The sequence below is a fragment of the Calliopsis andreniformis genome, chromosome 5 (assembly GCF_051401765.1).
Source record: "Calliopsis andreniformis isolate RMS-2024a chromosome 5, iyCalAndr_principal, whole genome shotgun sequence".
NCBI lineage: Eukaryota > Metazoa > Arthropoda > Insecta > Hymenoptera > Andrenidae > Calliopsis > Calliopsis andreniformis.
In genome coordinates this window covers 16,625,352-16,641,771 of record NC_135066.1, presented here as the reverse complement: position 1 = coordinate 16,641,771, position 16,420 = coordinate 16,625,352, and the positions used below count along the sequence as shown (strand labels likewise).

General features: G+C 35.6%; 2 protein-coding genes across 2 annotated transcripts; both read left to right on the top strand.

Annotated features, from left to right (window-relative positions):
- Positions 1-8,373: 8,373 nt before the first annotated feature.
- Positions 8,374-13,225, top strand: Ef1a-f2 (elongation factor 1-alpha F2). The gene is made up of 5 exons (XM_076379061.1): positions 8,374-8,462; positions 9,892-10,065; positions 10,351-10,959; positions 11,288-11,563; positions 11,827-13,225. Exons 2-5 carry the CDS (start codon positions 9,922-9,924, stop codon positions 12,181-12,183), a joined length of 1,386 nt encoding a protein of 461 aa, XP_076235176.1. The 5' UTR covers positions 8,374-8,462; positions 9,892-9,921; the 3' UTR covers positions 12,184-13,225.
- Positions 13,226-13,871: 646 nt separating this feature from the next.
- Positions 13,872-14,812, top strand: Mrps14 (mitochondrial ribosomal protein S14). Its single transcript, XM_076379064.1, has 3 exons — positions 13,872-14,044; positions 14,149-14,289; positions 14,485-14,812. The coding sequence occupies exons 1-3, from the start codon at positions 13,910-13,912 to the stop codon at positions 14,668-14,670; spliced, it is 462 nt and encodes a 153-aa protein (XP_076235179.1). The 5' UTR covers positions 13,872-13,909; the 3' UTR covers positions 14,671-14,812.
- The last annotated feature ends 1,608 nt before the right edge of the window (positions 14,813-16,420 follow it).

The following is a 16,420-nucleotide window of genomic DNA, read 5'->3' as shown; positions in this document are numbered from 1 at the left end:
TCAAAATTTCTTTCAAACTATGTCTCTGTTCTTTATGAAGCAGAAAAAAGCTGATAATATCAGTATAATTTCCTTAATTTTTCTTCAATTAAAGAAAATATTTCTCTGCTTTTCGATTATAGCAGAAATGATAAAAAATCATGTCAGTTTTTTTAACTTTCAAAATAATTCTCTTTGCATAATACTTTTATGTTAAGATAATCTAAATAATTCTTTAGACAAACAATAATTTCATATCACTAATAATTACCTGGTAATACAATGAAGTAATTAACTTAGTTTTTGAGGCAAAGTAGTGGGTACACTATTCTACTGCCACATTCTAAAACTAGAAGAAACTTTGAGAACCCATTGAATTCCTAGTCCTATACACATTATCGCCAAGCATTAATATAGAGGAACACTGGTCGACTAAACTCTCTCTCCATTTTATAAAAGTTTTATACGCTTTCGTTCACACTCTATAGCTCTACTTCTGCTCCATTCAATTGTTCACCTTTTCGTGATACTCGGTCGTGTAGATATCATCCTAATTATAGATATATTAAAAACCAATAGCGTGATTTTGTGAGTGCAATCCAATGTGGAGAGAGAACTTTCAGTCAGATTCAACCGGAGATGAAGCGCGTTTAATCAGCCTTAATTATACAATTATTATCTATATTATTATATCAAAGGGCAGTATTCACGTTACGAAAAAAATCAGTCAAATACGAACATTCCCCCAATTTCAAATTGTGATTCTAATTTTTTTGTATGACCTGCGTTAAAAAGTCCTATTGACATTCCAAACAACTAAATTCCACATTTTGATAATTAATTACTTAAATCCAATTGTCAGTAACGTTTCATAAAAAAATAGACACTGAATTAAAAGTCGGGCAGATTGCAATATAGTCAAATCATTTGAATTTACGAATTCACTAAAAATAGAAGAAAATGAAATTTTAGGAACATTCTGTGAGAAGTGAATAATGTTCTTCAGGAGTACAATTATGTACGTATATGAAGTACTTTTAATTATAATCCTGAGAGAGTGCTGTGAACAACGATAATCTTCGAGCAGCAAGTGATATTACTCACATTTACGTCTAACTTACTTCATACTACTTTTTAAGAATTACATTGATTATAAATTACAGTGAAACTCTTAATTTCTGTTATTTTGTATAATTAAAATTCGGAGCTGTTTAAATGACTGTGATACGTAAGAATTTATAGTTTTCTTATTTCTATCAAATTTTTTATTAAAAATGTATCTATTAATTTTGTGATCTGCGATTTTTTAGTTTCTGTAGGTTCTTATATTGTATTTTATTTCCTGAATCACAGAACCGAAACTGCTGATAAACAATTTACGATCTTATTCAATATCGTAAGCCTTCTAGTATCTTATTATTATGTATGTACTATCACAGTTTCAGAGATACTCATAGTTAGAACAAGAATTATCCTCATAATTATTAGCGACAAATTTTTTTCTCATTACCCATTAGACACTTTATTAATTAAAATGCTCGAATTCTCTCTTTTCCCTTCGCCATTCCTATCTCACCTCCACCTCCACACAACAAAAAATAATTTACTATACCCTATAAACCTATATCATTCCAAAGTTTAATAATAGCCTTTCCTGAGAAATCGAACTGAAAATGAAGTAAACATGCGAGTGATATCTGAGGAACAATGATAAGAGCGCGGTATCTCTGGAATTGGAAAAAAAACGCGGCCGTGAGATGAATTCGAAGGGAATTCATTACGCGCTCGCCTTAGTTTTTATTAAATTTTCAAGCTCGAATCTCGCGCGACCGATGCGATTGAATCTTCGCGAGATCGATGTGATTGAATCTTCGCGAACACGAACCTCCTCACGACTGTTTGCATGATATTGATTTTATTAAGACGTTTATCGATGTTGAGAGCAAAGCAAAGCGTGCGCAGGGACGTGCTACGTTGGTGGACACGATCTATGAGATTTCTGTTGACGATCAAACGTACGAGGTTGCTGTTCGATCGAGGGATCAAACGATGCGAGAAAATCGATTGTGACTGACGATCGTACTGACGAGGACTTTTCTGGATCATTTTGTAGAACGATAACGAACTCGATAGTGATGAAACTGTGCCAAGGTTTGCTATCGTCTTCCTTGCGTTTTCCGCGAGAAAAACGCTTGTTGATCTTTATCGTTAAATACTGGGGGCTTTTTAATTATTTATTAAGAGTATACTGTGGTACCTGAATAAGTTAACAATTATTGAAAAAAAACTGTTATTATTTTAAGATTCGTAAAATACCCCTTTACTTGTTGAATTTTAGTTCTAATTATTGAAATTAATCGTGACCAAAAAGTAGTAAATATTTTGTACTATAATGTATTAATTCTCGTTATTTGCTGTAACCGATTCTGAATATCAATATTCCTAATATTGCACGTCCTTGATTATTTATAATCGAAGTCAAAATTTTAGGAGATAAATACATTGTGTAAAAAGTTTCATGTTATTAGACTAGCTAAGGAGGTAATGCTTTAAAATTAGGCAGAATTTAGTACGGTCGACGGTGCCATCTTTTTTAAATAATTTATATGGATGCGTGCTAAATGTGAGAATTTATTAAATATACTCTATTATTAAGATTACATTTGTTAAATATGCGAGGTATTTTAGATAAGAAAATTTATCTATAGATGCAAAAGAATCTAGATATTTGAATTTCATCGCTTATTTCACATTTAACTAGTAAGGTTTTAATTGAACCATTCAGCTATTAATATTAATTTTATATGATAAATTTTAAGGCCAAAGTAGCTTTGCCAAATCCACGTAATATACGAGTTTACCTTTCTATTTACCATGTGTCAATGGTTCTTCCATTTCTATGTATCATATAGTGTGTCGTTCCACAAAATGATCTAAGAAAAATCACAAAGAGCATTCATACTGAAATCTTAATGATAAACGCAAGTCCGCTTTATATCGACGCCTCAATTATGTACAAACACTTTATGTAATGTTAACGATGCATTTGTTCATGTTAGTATTCAAACTTACTCTTTCGCCGATAATGCCACATATATTGTTTGAAATGATTTGTTAAACATATTCAGTTTAAAATCTAGAAAGCAAGAAATTTATAACTCCATTACACATTTTGTTTAAAATTTTTCGTGCTTCGTATAATCCATTAAAAATGCAATAAATTCTATTGCAACTTTTTCACAATTAACGAAGTTTAAAATATTTTAAAAAACACGTACAATAAAAAACCTACTACGGAATTTAATTATAACTTTTTCTAAAAGTAAACCTAATTACAAAATATGTTTCATACGTTGAAAGCAGAATACGTTTAACTTGTCATTGACATTAACTTTTTCTCGATTACTCAGCTGCTTATCGTTAATCAGCTTAGTTCACGCATCCAGCAATTATCAGTGAACTTATTTCCATATTTGTCATCTCGTTACCTCGGTTTCATACCGCGGCGCCTCTACGTTCAAATAAGCCAATACCGATAAAGGAAACAAGACGAGGAGTCTCTTAATGAATGGTCACTCAGGAATAAAAAGTTATAATGTAATAACAATTGCGATATTGAATATTAACATTTAACGGAACAACTTTTTGTAAATATGAATATAATATAAATATAAATATAATGCTAAATATACGTTAAAATAATAGTATGAATATGTATGGAAACTGTGCATGTACAGGGTCGTTCGAATGGTGTGTTATGATTGGATTTTTTCGTTGATAAACAAGATTATAATATTTAAGAAAAAAATATGGAAAGAGACTACAGATTAATGTGCAAGTGAAAATTGATATTAAGCCACGTTCCCACGTGTACAATGTGCAGTATGAAAAACAATCATCTTACGTCCCCCACATTCCTGCAACTTCCCTTTAGATCCTTAAAATCTTAGATCCTTAAACACCTAAAATGTAACTCCTCCTTCATCCCCTTATATAAATACAAAAAATATTATTTTTCTCTCACAAGAAAACTCTCATCAGTTTCTCAATTCAGGAACAAAGTCTCGCTCCAAACGACCAAATAGTGAAAGGGTAAAAAAACCATAATCTGCTGTAGCTACTTTGCATCAAAGAAGCATCTTACGAAATTTAGAGAACCTCGAACACATTTCGCAAGTGGTAACGTGGCTTTAGCCTCCAAGTTCACCGGAAGCACATTCTCTGATTAATTTCTCCGATCGAACGCCCGAGAGAAGTCGCCCTATGCAACCTGGCGATCGCCCCAATACGAGATAACAAGCCTGAGATAAGCGATGCATGAATGAGAAAAATTGTATGTGTATGGCGGACGAAGCGAGAGAGAGAGGGAGAGCAAGAGAGAATGTAGAAGAGTGGAAGAAGCATTTATGCAAGAATTCACTTCCGATTACAAAGTATCGACCAAAAAAGGAAGCACACGTACACACATGCGCGCACACACACACACACACCGTCGGCATTAAGTGAAAGATGTACACTGTTGGTGAAACGTTTGCGATCGTGACTATCGTCAAACAGAGAGGCGAACTTCGACGAAGCGAATCGTGGAATAAAATGGGGATGAAAAGGGAGACGAGTGTCGAAACGGCGTAACGCAGGACTGAAGCCGCACGATTTATCAATTACACCCCCGCAGCGACTGCATACATCGCGTGTATCGTCGACTGCATCACTTGAACAAGAAGGGAAAGAAAAAAGGGAAACATAAATTACGGCTGCCCGCGCGAATGTGCACCGATTTTTGTCCATTTCTACACGTATATACGTTCTCCTCTTCGACGATAGAAGTTATTTTTAAATTTTCGAAATCTTAGCTGCGCCGCTCCCACGTGAGAGTGTCTGTACGAATCGGATGTCAGTAGGAATTCAGAAATATAAATAGACGATTGAAGTCGGCAAGATGTTTTCTTTAACACCCTCATTCACTGGAGATGGGATCAAGTGCGCTGCGATCGCGTTTGAATAGGGGTTGGAGGGTTTTTCATTTTCAAGATTTGACCCAGATCACAGCATGCTCGAATGATGTACGCGTTGTTTAAAAAATGGGATTGAGCTACTTGAAGATAAAATCGAATCTTGGAATGTTTTCTAACTTTGCAATTGGCTATTTGTAAATATCTTGTATGGATTGTATTAGGGGATTCTAGTTAAAATACAATGGCTTCTCAGTTTCGAGAGTCAAGGAAATTCAGTAGATAAATCTCTGCATAAAGTATAAGTCAGACATAGATAATTAAGTAGATATAAGTCAAATTTGGGGTCTGATATTTGCTTGAACTTTTGAGGAAAATATTTGTACTTGATCACATCCTTATTAAACATACTTTAAAAACACGCTATTTTCTTGTTTTTCTCTTAATTTGATTGCTTGATTTAATTGACTAATTAATTAGGTAATGAAGCATAGAATTTCAGAGACCAACTCTAGTTGCAAATTCTTCACTAGAAAATACTCGAAAGTGCAGACATTAATTTAAAGTTCGTAAAACTTGAAAATCTTAATCTCACTTCGAGATACGATATTCTAAGCAGCACCAGCGTTATTACTATCAGAACTGTATCTGCCTCGTGCAGAGCAATAAACGGAGGAAGTGGGAGTCTCCCCTCTTTTGTTACACACAGCACCCTCTCAAAGGCTAAAGGTCAATAAAAACTGATCCTTCTCTTTGTCACAACTGGATCAATACGAACTTTGGAGAGCTGCTTGAGAGTAACTTTATTGCGCTCAGATTCTAGATTCTAGATGCATCGTAGTATTCCCCCCCAAAAGGAAAATTGAAGTCATTAATAATAATTGCGTATATTAAAAATTATCAGAGAAATGCAAAAAGTATTCCTCGAAAATAAAGACGAGTACAATTATTAAAAATTAAAATTTGAGAAGCTCTAATATTTCAGAGGAAGGAAAAAATAAAAGTGTCAAAATGTCATAATTAGAACAAGAACACAGTATAATCAAATATAATATACAAAATAAATGTCAAAAAAGTAATTTTAAAAAACGGTGAGTAGAAAAAGATCAGATAATTCACGCAATAAACATTTTTTAAACACTATAGATATCGTATAACATATCAGTTCTCACGTGCTAATGAATAATGCACTGTACCCACTATTTTCAATGAGTCATTCACCGGCTTGCAAAGAATGCAATTACATAACACTGGCTTGATAAGTCATCACTCTTCCGCTTGAACCACCGACGCCATTGGCATGCTTGCCTACTCTACGAAGAAGTAAAACGGGTTGCCAACAGTTGGGCACCATGAATCAAGAGCGTGTTGCCGCTAAATAGGAAGAATTTTCTAATTGTACGATAAGAGCTGAGAGATAATCTCCTCGTTCGTATAAAAGGCAGAAGAATTTATATCTCACATTTTGTTGTCTTCTTTCACAAACATCGTAGCAAAAAATCCAAAAAGTTTCACGAGTATAGATACATCTTTATAAAACTATTCTCCAAATGAATTTTAATTTAACAAGTTCCTTGTTCTTAAGTCTTCGCAATTATACTAGTGGGAACAAATATGTAATGATCGTTCTATGAAGCACATTTAGTTAACAGTAATGTTGTACTTCCGGTTGAGAACTGAAATGCAAGGCAGAGCACGTGGGTGGTCATGTAACAAGTATGACCATCGATACTAATAAAGTAATCATTTGGCTAATAATTGTAATCAGAGAAATATGTAAATGAAATGCAGTGTTTAAATATTATAGAATTTTTTATCAAAGAATGTAAAGTAATAATCTGAATAATTGATGCCATACATGATCGTATTGCATGTAAATGAAAGATGGGAATTGATCCATTCAAAGAGTATAATGCAGAATAATGAAGGCAGTAAAAGAATATGATAGTTTATGCAAGGAAAGTTCTATTGTCGCCACCGGAAAGGTATTGTAGCAGGAATCCAGGGCTGTAACGAAAATCATCAGTACCCTAACCACTTCGAGATTCGCGAAATCTACGCCAGAGATTCAAATTATGAAATATAGTCAATTTTAAACAGATCATATTCAAAGTATCAATGACGAACTTTTATATCTGAACGTGATCACGTGTATAGCTATAACCTATACAAATAAAAATTAAAAAACTTTAAATAAATAAAAACTTTAATTAAAGTGTAGCACACACTACGCTGAGCAAATTTTAAAACCAATGAAAGCCTCTTCTGCGTATAATAAAGTAGAAATTAGAGCAGAGGAATTGTTGATAATATCATCCACAAAATCATGGTAATTGTAAGGAACGATCGTATACATATAATCTGCAAGGCCCTTCACGACTGAGAAAATTTGACCTGCATATACATTCTCACGCCACGAAGCACTTGCAGTGGAAATATTCCTTCAGAGAAAGTACAATTTCCTCTATCTCCAAGCATTCAAAATTCCTGTACTGCCTTCTAAAAAAACCTATAAAATCTACATGTCCAACTCTACAGAACACGTGAATCAGATAATTCACTGATATACACGAATAATTAAGCAATTATCGTAGAAAAGTAATACATGATACGAAAGGCAATGAGAATGGAATGTATCTGCGCTCTCGTATCATCGACCGCGTAATGGGGCTGAAATACATCATCGCAAATACTAATACTTTCATAGAAGATATACTTTCATATATTCATAGAATCTCCAACACAAATATACTCATTTCTAATCACAAAAAATCTTTCATTAAAAATTCTCACAAATCGAAGCATAACGCAGCTTCGCTACATCGATCTCAGAGCAGATGCGGCTACATTGAACTCACCTATACCATCTTCGACTCTCCACTCGTTCCTCCTGACAAAAGGTCAATCTGGGAGAAAATCGAATTCAGTCTGCGTCTCATAGTTCAGCATCTCGGGATTCGATGTATTCAGGGTCATATCATTGAATCCGATGTTACGGATGCACCAATGCATCCCAGAACAGAGCGACCTAACGCTCCTTCTCTCTCGCTCCCTCCTATCCGCATCTTTTTCCCGACTCCGTGGCCACACACACGCACAGATCCTAGGAATACCTATGTGTATATATCCGTATACGAGCCTCGGCACGCCTGGTGTTGCTGCGTAACCGTAGCCTCGAATCCATGCGCCTCCTCCGACGAAACCTTTAATTTCGCTCCCCGTCTTAAATAACAAACCTTTAGCGACTTTGCTCGAGCCGATTAGAACAGCCTCCCAGCGAATTTGTAGAAATATCAACCCCGAAGCGAACTCGATAAATTATAAGCCGGAAAAGGGGTCATTGTTCCTCGAGTGATCGATATGGCGGATGCGCTGGGTTCGAGGCTTCGGCCGGGAAGCCGTATGCGCATGTCACTTCACTTGGACGATCTCTTTCTGTCGTGGCATCTGGAGGTGAGTGGTTGTACGTGGTTTGCGCACAGCAGTATAATCCGTCGATTTCTTTATCGGGAGGGTAGCATCGAGCGTCAGGTACGGAATAAAACGACGAACGAAATATCGAAGGATTGTGTTGTGACAACAGTTTCGCGGAATTCGCATTTTTCTCGGTGAATTTCGACGTTGGGAAAGTGGCGCATGGCCGATCGGTCGTGCTAGCCGGCTGTTCGAACGCGGACCACATGCTGTATCATTCGTAAAAGATGTTCGGCATAAGTTCCGTAATATCGTCGAATCTCGCGATCGTTCGCGAAAGGGAATAATACACGTTCGTGTATCGATTCGAAATGTCGACGAAATTCTGCATTTGAATGGAAGAAAGTTGAAAAATTGCCCGAATAACCGGATGCAGTATGGCGGTCGCTTGTCAGAGTTCGAGATTCGGTCACGAGTTCGTGCATAGTTCGGGACGATTGTAGTGTAAAACTCCTCGCGATGTGAGTTCCACGGTGTCGCGATGGCATCGGCGAAATTTTAGGGATGAATGTTGAATGGAAGTTGTAATTGGTGTTCGATTCTTCTCGAGCTGGGATTATCCAGACATGCATTCGAGTTCTACTGGAAATCGTGTGCAACGATGACCTTGTGGGACGACTTTTCGCCGACAATGGAGCTCGCTTGCTGATTTCCAGCGTGGAGGATTGTTCGATCAATCTTTCCGACATTGTTGAGACGATTCGCTGTGCCGAAGTGATAACAAGTGAAGATGGAATCACTGAACGCTAGATGTGCAAAAAATGATCACCCGATGGGTGTTCTATATCGTATGTTACTTATTTCAAAATTCAGTGATCTATTGCATAATACTGATTGGTATTTCACAGTATCATCGACTGATGAATTTGGTATTACGAGTCTCGTTTTCGGTATCTTTGTTCGTGAATATCGAGTTTGAGGAATAGTCGGTTCGTTATTTTAGTGAGCTGATTCATGTTGAAGTAATGTGTTTTTATGAGAAAATTATGTTCGTCGCTTTCATTATGAATTCTTGGATAATGGGGTCATTTAAAGGGTTAACAGTAATTACAGCTCATCGGTTGAATATTGCATTGCGAATCGCTCTTAACGAAGTATTCGTCTGATGCCAAGCGTCAAGAATATCGTGGCAACGTTGCAATATTCCTCGCCATCTACAAAATGGCTACCGGTTCCGTTCTCGAATATTCAGATATCGCCACGTGGACGCTAGGGCAAAAGTACCTGCTGTATTTTGAATCAATGCTTAGAACTTCTAAATTTCTCTAATCTTAATAGAACTCAATGTCCTACATGCATTTGTAGAAATTTTAGACGGATTATATTTGCACATTAACCACAAAAATCTTCCTTTTTGATATGTGTAGCTTGTGCACATAAACTGTCTGTTTTTCGACAATATTTTACTTTCCTTTCCATCATATTAACTATTCAACATTCGTTGAAAATATAAATGATTATATATTTGTCCTTTTCTTTTTTACAGATTTATTAGCAGTCTCACTAAGCATTCAATATGGGTAAAGAGAAGATTCACATTAACATTGTCGTCATTGGACACGTCGACTCTGGCAAGTCCACCACCACTGGTCACTTGATCTACAAATGTGGTGGTATCGACAAACGTACTATTGAGAAGTTCGAGAAGGAGGCCCAGGAAGTAAGTATAACATGCGTCTAATACAGACACTTCAATCTAACTTCAAAATTCAACTCAGGATATTAACTCTTATTGTATCAAGATACTCGCGAATTCAAATACAAATTTTGAAGATTTGAATTTGATCCCATTGAAGTCTACGAGTAATTCCACCTTGATATGCTAAGAGTTAAATTGATGTCACTGATAACAGAGTTTGGCACAGTGATCAAATATAACTGCTTTTTACATCAGAAATTTAACATACAATTATATAGTCTAAATTGAATTATTACCGATTTTTAGATGGGCAAAGGTTCCTTCAAATACGCTTGGGTATTGGACAAGCTGAAGGCTGAACGTGAACGTGGTATCACTATTGACATTGCCCTGTGGAAATTCGAAACCTCCAAGTACTATGTTACCATCATTGATGCTCCGGGACACAGAGATTTCATTAAGAACATGATTACTGGTACCTCGCAAGCTGACTGTGCCGTCTTAATCGTCGCCGCCGGTACTGGAGAGTTCGAAGCTGGTATTTCAAAGAATGGACAAACCCGTGAGCACGCTTTGCTCGCTTTTACTCTTGGTGTGAAACAGCTGATCGTTGGTGTCAACAAGATGGACTCCACCGAGCCACCATACTCCGAGACTCGATTCGAGGAAATTAAGAAAGAAGTATCGTCCTACATCAAGAAAATTGGTTACAACCCTGCTGCAGTTGCATTCGTGCCAATTTCTGGATGGAACGGTGACAATATGTTGGAAGCTTCTGCTAAAATGCCCTGGTTCAAAGGATGGAGTGTTGACCGCAAAGAAGGCAAGGCAGAAGGAAAGACCCTCATTGAAGCTCTCGATGCCATCCTTCCACCTACGAGACCTACAGACAAGGCTCTTCGTCTTCCCCTTCAGGTAAATTTCGTATTAGTGATCTCCACTATATATAAACATCAGAATAGTGGAAATGAAAAAAAAATTGTAGGTGCCATTGTAAAAAAAAGGAATTGTTTTTAAGGCCAATATCAGTAAATTGTTTTCCTCGTAGTTATAATTTTGGCACTTACGACTCTTCTTATTTCCACTCTTTTTTTCATGATGATAACACTACTGTCTCATTCGCGGTTTCCACCGGAGGATTTTTTAATCTGGTGATGGTCAGAGCTGTCTGACTACAATAGTCTGTACCAGATTAAAAATCGTTTTAAAAGCTGTATAATAATTATGTGTGATTTGATTACAGGACGTCTACAAAATTGGTGGTATTGGAACAGTACCAGTTGGTCGTGTTGAGACTGGTGTTCTGAAACCAGGTATGGTTGTCACATTCGCCCCCGCGGGTCTGACCACTGAAGTTAAGTCCGTCGAAATGCACCACGAAGCTTTGCAAGAGGCTGTCCCTGGTGACAACGTTGGTTTCAACGTGAAGAACGTGTCTGTTAAAGAGTTGAGACGTGGTTACGTAGCTGGAGACTCCAAAAACAACCCACCCAAGGGTGCTGCTGATTTCACCGCACAGGTACGTACTTCACATACTAGCAATCATTTTGAAACAAAATTTCAATCGTAATTGATTTGCACAATGATGAAAACCTATAAACTTCATTCGCGGTTTCCACCGGAAGATCCCTAGGATCTGGTGATGGCTGAAGACGTCTGAGTGCTACTCATTTCAATTTCATTTTTGTTCCTCTTTTTTTTATTATTACTATTTTTGGTATATCATAATTTTGTGTTCAAATTTCTAAAAATACTTATGCATTTGATGTTTCTATTGCGCAGGTCATTGTGCTGAACCACCCTGGTCAAATCAGCAACGGTTACACACCAGTGTTGGATTGTCACACTGCTCACATCGCGTGTAAGTTCGCTGAAATCAAGGAGAAGTGCGATCGTCGTACCGGAAAGACCACTGAAGAGAATCCAAAATCTATCAAATCTGGAGACGCTGCCATTGTGAACCTCGTACCGAGCAAGCCCATGTGCGTCGAGGCTTTCCAAGAGTTTCCACCCTTGGGACGTTTCGCTGTCCGTGACATGCGTCAAACGGTGGCCGTTGGTGTCATCAAAGCCGTTAATTTCAAGGACGCCACGGGCAAGGTCACCAAGGCTGCCGAGAAGGCCCAGAAAAAGAAATAACTAGTTTCCGTATATACTCCCCGCCAGATGAACGTCGGCGCATAGTAGCCGGGGTAGTTTACTTTCCTTCTTCGCGTTTCTTGCGCGAGAACAGCGTTCAGTTATCATCACAGCCCGCAATATTTTCTATAAAATCGCAGCCAACGATTAAGAATAATAGAATTGGTAGAGAATCGCGACGAGTGGCCTTTCGTGTGCAAGAAGTTACACGTTCGCCACATTTTTTTGACATTCGTATATTTCGTTTATCGAAGTGGTTGCTCCGTCACTTTTCCCATCGTAAAGAGTTTCGTAGGAAAGGTGACAGATCAACGGTGGTGAACAAGCCCGCGATGCGTCATTCTCGACCACGGCGAGCTCCGTGAACAAAGAAAGTAAACTACAGGAGCTACTTTTAACATCTGATTCACAAGAACATCCAACAGACATGATAATTTAGCTCGGCTTAATTATATTTTCTAATTATTATACGGAAAATAAATCCTATATCTGCGATATTCGGAAACATCTCATTATTATATTTTCTTTGCCGTCGTTATTACTAATTATTAATCATCGCCATCCTTTATCATAAAATGTGCTTCGTATTTCCGACATCGTTTATACGAAATTACTCCGTGAAATTCTTTGCTGACCACCAAGTTACTTCTTTTTTTTACAAATCTGGTAACATAGATCCAAATAAATAATGGAGAAGAAAGGTTAGTAGTTCCAGTACAGACTTAGTTGGGACATGGGACCTGTTTTTTTTTTTTTAATTGCTTTTTTATTATCTGACTAGGTAAGGAATTGAACTGCTGAAAATATATACACAAAACACTTTTCTACGAAATATTTCTTTACAAAGGTTTTACCTTGTCTTTTTACACTTCTATATTGAAAGGAAGTATGTGCGGAGATACGATTGCTCTGCAATGGTTCAACACTTTTAGCCCGCGGTCCTCCTATAATTGAGATTGGTTAACAACGGTTTTCTGTACATACGTATAAATAACAGTAATAACGAATGAAAGTGAATAAAGGAGCTACGGAAACAATTACAGATTCCTCTTTGCATTCGTTACTCAATTTCCTTTACCTTTTAGTTATTCGTATATGTATAGCAAAAAATAAAATTTTTATGCATGATAACATTTTAATGATCTGTAAGTACTTTGAGAAACATATCAATCCTTTCGCTACTATAATAAACGTGATAAAGGATCATTTTAATTACTACTGAAATTATTAAACAAGGAACTTTAATAGAGTATATATATAAAAAGATTTAGACGATTTAGTATGGGACAATAAATGGATCTGTATGCACCATATACCTACATAGGCCATAACTTTAGGACACAAAATAAAAGTCCTCAAAAAATAAAATTATTCGTATAAAAGCGTTTAAAAAATTGCTCAGTTTATGGTTGCGTAAATTTGATAGCCATCTTGTGGCTAAATTTACAAACTAAAACCTTCGATTCCAAAAATATGTAACGAGATAAAGATTTATTTATACGTATATCTATTATTATTATAGAACAAATTGAATCGAAATATTACTTAATCATATCTTACTTCATGAATGATTAAAAAACTGTTTAGCAATAAATAAATTTCCATCGTTTAGTATTAATGGATAAAGAACCATAGAATCGTTATGATATAATACAATAACAGTATGACAGTACAATTATATTTTCGTTTATGAAAATTAATGTGCGTATAAATGAATTCATGATGCATGCAATTCTGTGTACTTATTTTCTATGGCGCATGTAGGAAGAATAGTGTTGTGTTAAACATGGCTGCCATAAGAAAGGGCCTGGGAATGTTTTCAAATTTTCTTTCCCAAAGCACGAATTATACACCATGCGGTGTAAGTATATGTACATTTTCGAAATTATGTAAAAAGTTATACATTTACGTTTTATGCTTTACAAGTAAAAAATCAATTGTAAGTTTTATTTGTTTGTTGTTCAGTTTCAGCAAATACGCAATAAATATTACGGTGCTTGGATGAAACGTGACATGAAACGAAGAAAATTAGCAGAGCAGTATGCTCCTGAACGATTACGATTGGTGGCAATGAAAAGGAATGATATTTTGCCACCTGAAATTCGGGTAAATGCATAACTTACATAACCTCAAAATATAGAGCGAATACAATATTTTCTCATTATCGACTCGCCACTGTCTCTTCCATTAAAACTTTTCCTTATTTCCTTTCAGTGCTACAAGACTATAACGAATAAAATAATTCCATTATGTTGAAAAATATTTATAATTTAATTATTTAAAGTTTGTTTAAAATTTCAGCAATTAGTTGGCAAACAAATAGATGAGACAATTCCTCGCCAAACTGCTCTAAGACAGTTGACAAACCGCTGTGTAATAACTTCTCGTTCACATGGTGTTGTTGTAAGGTGGAAAATGTCTAGAATAATATTCCGTGACTTGGCTGACAATAATCTATTAGCTGGCGTACAACGTGCTATGTGGTAGAGGGAAAAGCAAAATATTGTTTCAATGTTTTGTTAAGATATGTAAAAACTTAGGTGTAATAATATGTTGAATAAATTAATAAAAGAAATTGAATATAAATACAGTATGATGTGAATGATAAATATTTCTTCCAAGCACAATATTTATAATTTGTAAGTCTATACTTCCAAATATCCTTTATGTAGTTGTCTACTTGCTAGTAGAGAGTATTTAAATAAGAACTACAAATCTTTTTTATGTGTAAGTATATTTTTATATTTCATTATTCTATAAGAAATGTAAAGCGAGATTCATATTTTAAAAAACTAAATTAACACGTAACTGCAAAATATAGCTAGTATACGATTGTATATCTCGCCTTAGTTTATCAGTGAAAAGTGTGAGGAACTAGTAGTATAAGCGCGTATCTGATCAGACATGCATGGCGCAGGTCCGACCATATAGTTGCTCTCTCCTGAATCAAGAAACTTTATAAGTTAGTATACACTGGCATACTTGTGCAGTGGATCCCCCTTCGTCCTCATTGAAAATTGACCTGTTGCATTCATTGTCGATTGTTGATATTTTTAAGAGTGAGGTATATGAAATACCACAATTATGGTTACTCACGTTTGTAAGTACCTTTCTTCAAATAAAGAAACTACTTTAAGAAATACATAATTCATTGCTTAGATATTTCTCACTATTTTATAGTTTTAAGATTATAATTGTTATAGCCTGTTTTAATATTGTTTTATATTTTTATAATGAGGAAGAAGAACGAAAAACAAAAGTGGAAGTAGGAAATTATGTTTTAACGTACTTAAATTTTTTTAAGAGCTTTTTTTAAAAAAGTAATTAATAATTTTAATGTTGTCCTCATGATCGATTTAATTTTAATGGATTTTAATGATTAATAGTTGAAATGAGTGTAAAAATAATATGAAACCGAAAAAACGACATTGGTTTAATTTTGTATTTTTTTTTTGAGACCTGGATTCTGTAGAATCAATAATGTTATAAACCGCCCTGTGATAAAAAGTAATTATTATTACATATAGTAGTTAAAATACAATTTCTACTAAGTTAAGTCACATAGAATAATTCTTTTCGCGTGTGATAGTATGAGAGTAATTGTTGCATACTGCATTTTATAGTTTCTTTTCTGCTAGAAACAACTAAAGAAATATAAGAACACAAATTATATTCCCAAAAAAATATTAAACATTTCTTCAATTTTGAAATGCATCAATAAATCACCAATAAAATTACATTAAAATGTGTTTGTAAGCCTCACGAATGTAAAAGTTATTAATGATAGATCGATCACTCTATAAAATCAAACATTGACGCTTAATAAAGTAGCAGCAGAAATGGAGACTTTGCATAAGAGTTGCGACGTAAATTAACAAGTCCTTGAAATGTCAACACATTAGTTCATATGCGGGATAAACATTTACCACCCCCAGGAATGTAATGTGCATCATTGGGTATCGCGTGTCTCGAATATGCGTCACATAGCAGGATGTCCACAGTGCTAACTAATTAAAGAACACAGTCCTCTCAACCAGATCAAGTAATCTTCCTATGAAGCTCGTCAAAATTTCACTCTAGTGCATCCAGCAACGTCACTTCCGTTTTAATCCGATACAACGCTCGTGATAGGGAATACGAGACGGCTCCAGTTTCGTAAAACTGAAGATATCGATACAATTAATCCTACTTCTACCGCTAAGCTCGATCGATGTACATCGCGGTTCATTTTAATAAA